Source organism: Oncorhynchus nerka, linkage group LG20 (genome assembly GCF_034236695.1).
Source record: "Oncorhynchus nerka isolate Pitt River linkage group LG20, Oner_Uvic_2.0, whole genome shotgun sequence".
NCBI classification, from domain to species: domain Eukaryota; kingdom Metazoa; phylum Chordata; class Actinopteri; order Salmoniformes; family Salmonidae; genus Oncorhynchus; species Oncorhynchus nerka.
The window spans coordinates 52,050,816-52,055,098 of NC_088415.1; the positions used below are offsets into that span (position 1 = coordinate 52,050,816).

Genomic DNA, 4,283 nt, shown 5'->3' on the forward strand with positions numbered 1-4,283 from the left:
ACTGTATTCAACTTCTCAGATGCATTCAGATTCAGTTTTCAAATTAATTTCTCTAAATTGAAATTCAAAACCAGAGAAAAAAATCGAAAAAATCTTGAGAACAGAGAGAATCAAACTCTCTAAACAGAAGCTTATGGCGGTTTCTGAATCCAATGTGGCATGCTGAATATATTTTCCCATTTAAGTGCAACAGAGGTGGTTTAGTGATCCATGCATGTGATGAGCAACCTTGCCTGAGACCTGAAGACGTATTAGTTTGACTGTTGGGGTTCTAACCCAGGTCTCCTGTGTACCAGACAATGCAACTTTTCAGGTCTCAGACAAGTTACTCGTCACGCGAGCGTGGTCACCAAACGACTTGTGTTACACTTTACCCCCATTTGACCTCCTTGAAAATATTTATCCAAGTCAGAGGACCAATGCCTAGGCTTTAGTTCAGCTAGCTAACATAGGGGCGGAAGGTAGACTAGCGGTTAAGAGTGTTGGACCAGTAATTGAAAGGTCGCTGGTTCGACTCACTGACTAGGTGAAAAATCTGTTTTTGCGTCCTTGAGCAAGGCACTTAACCCTAGCTGATCTGGATAATAGTGTCTGCTAAATGACAACTTTTTTCAAATTCAGTCAGTCACATTACGCTTATAATGACTACCCTTGCCAGTGTTTAGATACTGACTGTTTCTTGGAATTGATGGCTTTTACAGTTGTGGCTAGATGGAGTACAGCTACAGACAGAAGTGACTTTACGTAGCAGGTTAGAAGAACTAATGCAGCAGTTTAGAAGAACTAATGCAGCAGGTTAGGAGAACTAACGCAGCAGGTTAGGAGAACTAACGCAGCAGGTTAGGAGAACAATTGCAGCAGGTTAGGAGAACTAACGCAGCAGGTTAGGAGAACTAATGCAGCAGGTTAGGAGAACTAATGCAGCAGGTTAGGAGAACTAATGCAGCAGGTTAGGAGAACTAACGCAGCAGGTTAGCAGAACTAAACCAGCAGGTTAGGCGAAACTAAGGTAGTAGGTCAGGATAACTAACACATCAGGTTAGGAGAATTAACATAGCAGGTTAGGAGAATTATGTTAAGGTTAGGAAAAGGGTTAGGCTTAGCTGAAATGCTGTCCCTGACGTGACAACTACATGGAGCTATAATCCATCTAGCCACAACCGCACTGTAGAAGCCATCAGTCCAGAGAAACCATCGGTATCACAACACCTGGACACTTGAAACAAACCCGTTTACCATCAAACTAAGACCTGTCCAAGGAACAGATCTTCAGGTTCCTCATCACATAAGCATGGCTCACCGAACCACACTCTTCTGATGAGTAACCTTGCAGGAGCTTGAAGACTTGTATTAGTGTAGCAGATGGGGATGGTGTAAAAAAATTCCTTTAGTTTTTTGTGACACCCCCATCTAACATGTCCTGCCTGGCCTGTGAAATATTAGGGGAACCGAAGACAAGTCCATGTTGCAGAGAGACTTAGCTTTCTTGAATAACAACTTATACCCAACATGGTTCAAATGCTAGAGCCAAATAGGAAGAAAATATATTCAACATGCCACATTGGCTTTAGAAACTGCTAGACGCTACCACAGTGAGTGTTTGGTTCTATCTGTTCTCCTCTACTTTACCTGGCTGGCAATGTACCACCATCTGATGTTGTCTCTGGTTTTGAATCTGAATTTAGAGAACTGAAATTGAAAACTGAATCTGAATTCATCTGAGAAGTTGAATATCCAAAACTTTGGATTTGGTAAACTTGATATTAAGGTTTTTAAACGTGATACACAGACATGAATGCAATATCTACCATATTGAAAATGAATATATAAATGTTGACTTTGAATATTTAATTCAATTGATATTGAATTGTTAAACTGAATGTAATATTAATTCAACGCAGTTTCAAAACATGAAATACAAGTTCAATTTATGAATTAAGTAGTTCAATATGTGCATTACACATTTTAAAATATTAAATAAAAATTCTAGATCCTAATGCAAATTCAACATTTTGGAATTCAAATGCAATTTCTATTGGCTCTGAAATCGCTCCATAGTCTCCAAACACACACATTCTCTCTCTCTCTGTATGTGTAGTGGGCTGGAAAGAAGAGGAGCAGAATTTGATTATTTTATGTAACGGAATGCTGCTCTCTACACTGCTGCCACTTGGCATTGACCTACAATGAATCTAGACAAACAAACAAACACACACACACACACACACGCACACGCACACACACACACACACACAAACACACACACACACACACACACACAAACGCGCACACCCATATCCCTCCTTTTCATCTCACTCCCTCTCTCTTTCCTTTCTGCCTCTCCCTTCAGATCTTTCTTTCTCATCTGCTTTCTCTCTCTTTCTGTCTCTATCTGCCTCACTCTTCAGTTTCCCTTCTCTCGCGTTCTATGTCTCTCTCTCTCTCTCTCTCTCTCTCTCTCTCTCTCTCTCTCTCTCTCTGCCATTCCTGCCCCTGCTATTCCTGCTCATGCATGGCTCACAGAGGGAACAGTCTCAAGCTATCTACATGGCTCTGTTTACTGCTGTTTGTACAGTACCTTCTCTTTCTCTCTTTCACTCCCCCCTCTCCCTCACTCCTTTCTGTCTCTCTCTCACTCTCCTCTCTCTCATTCTCCCCAATCCTAAAGGAATTGGCAACTCTTCCTCAGATGTCTTTGGGAAAAAGCTTTTATACCATCTTTCATTCTGTACAAAACCCTGGCAGTATGTAGGCGGCGGAGTACTCACCCCAGGTAGGGTTTTCTGCTCATGCAATGCATTCTGGGCTTTGATGGCAGAATCCCGGGCACAGTAGGTGAGAAACGCACAACCTGTCAATCAAAACAGATCAACAAGGGTTAGTCACACACACACTTTTGAATTTAATTTAATTGAACCTTTATTTAACTATGCACCCTTGCTTTCAAACACTCTCTCTCTCTCTCTCTCTCTCTCTCTCTCTCTCACACACACACACACACACATGCTTGCTCACTCGCACACACTGGTATACACACACACACACACACACACACACACGCATGCGCACACGCACACACACAGACACACGCGCACCCCCCGCACACACACACACACACACACACAAACACACACACACACTGGAACACACATGAAGGACACACAGCCTAATCCTGTTGATCATGTATGTAGAGCTTGCCAATGTGATGCAAAGACATGAGCGTTGATAAAAAATACAGAACATTTCCACAATAAACATTGAGATCCTTTTGATTTTTTTGCCAGATATTCTAAATGTTTGTTTGTATCACGACACACTAGGATGGCGAGAGGATAAACTGTAGGCTATGCGCGCACCTGGCGCAAAACGGTTAAGATAGGTGTGTAATAATTAGGGCAAGAAAAAAAGAGTTGGGATGCTACAGTAGCCCTTATAGCAAAACATTTTTACCTGATATTTACCGAATATCCCACAAGTCACATGGGGTTTTTAGTAGGAGCCTACAAGGTACCTAGGCTAACACACTACTGCTAGAACAGACATCACAAGAGAGAATAGATGATGAGAGACACTATCACAAAAAAGGTACAAACATGGAATGACTATTGCGTTTCATACAGATGATAATTACAGTAATTACAATGTAACGACCAACTGTAGCCTAAGAGGAGGCGCAGACCCGACATAAAACGCTACCTTTATGCATGCCTGTGTATCGGTCCTTCAGAACCGACAGTTCGTGGATTTTCCCAAACTGTTCAAAGAGAGGTTTCAGGTCTTTTTCCTCGAGGTTCCGCGGAATCTGTCCGATGAAGAGCTTGATGGCGTCCTGGTCTTTCATGGCGCCGCAGTCCGTGTGCATGCAGACAGTTTCTGGTCCGTTCATGGGTTTCGGAACCGGGATGTGCGCGAGCTGATTCTGATGAGGGATAAGTAGGAGCGGCTGCTGTAGAAGCAGGTTGACGGGGGCGGGATGAGTCGGCTGGGGATGATGCTGCTGCTGATCCCTTCTGCTTTCACTTTGCGTAAATCTGGCCATGCTGAGCGGGGAGCAGGTTGGAGGAGAGTGACAACACACACACTGAGACACACACACACTAGTACTGAGATGGAGAGAGGATGCACTCAGATGGAAACGACACGGGCTTGAAGATAATCGTTGGTTCTTGAGCGACACCTCCAGGAGATGATGATTTACTGACTCAAGGATAGATATACACTACATGACCAAAAGTTTGTGGACACCTGCTCGTCGAACATCTCATCCCAAAATCATGGGCATT

General features: G+C 43.1%; 1 protein-coding gene across 1 annotated transcript in view; it reads right to left on the reverse strand.

The window, feature by feature from the left end:
* Nucleotides 1-4,039, reverse strand: part of LOC115102735 (CUGBP Elav-like family member 5) — a 56,107-nt gene extending 52,068 nt beyond the window's left edge. The window contains exons 1-2 of the mRNA XM_065005574.1: nucleotides 3,697-4,039; nucleotides 2,769-2,851 (exon numbers count right to left, since the gene is read on the reverse strand). Of these exons, the coding sequence (XP_064861646.1) occupies nucleotides 2,769-2,851; nucleotides 3,697-4,039 (426 nt within the window). The remainder of the gene's footprint in view (nucleotides 1-2,768; nucleotides 2,852-3,696) is intronic.
* Nucleotides 4,040-4,283: the final 244 nt, after the last annotated feature.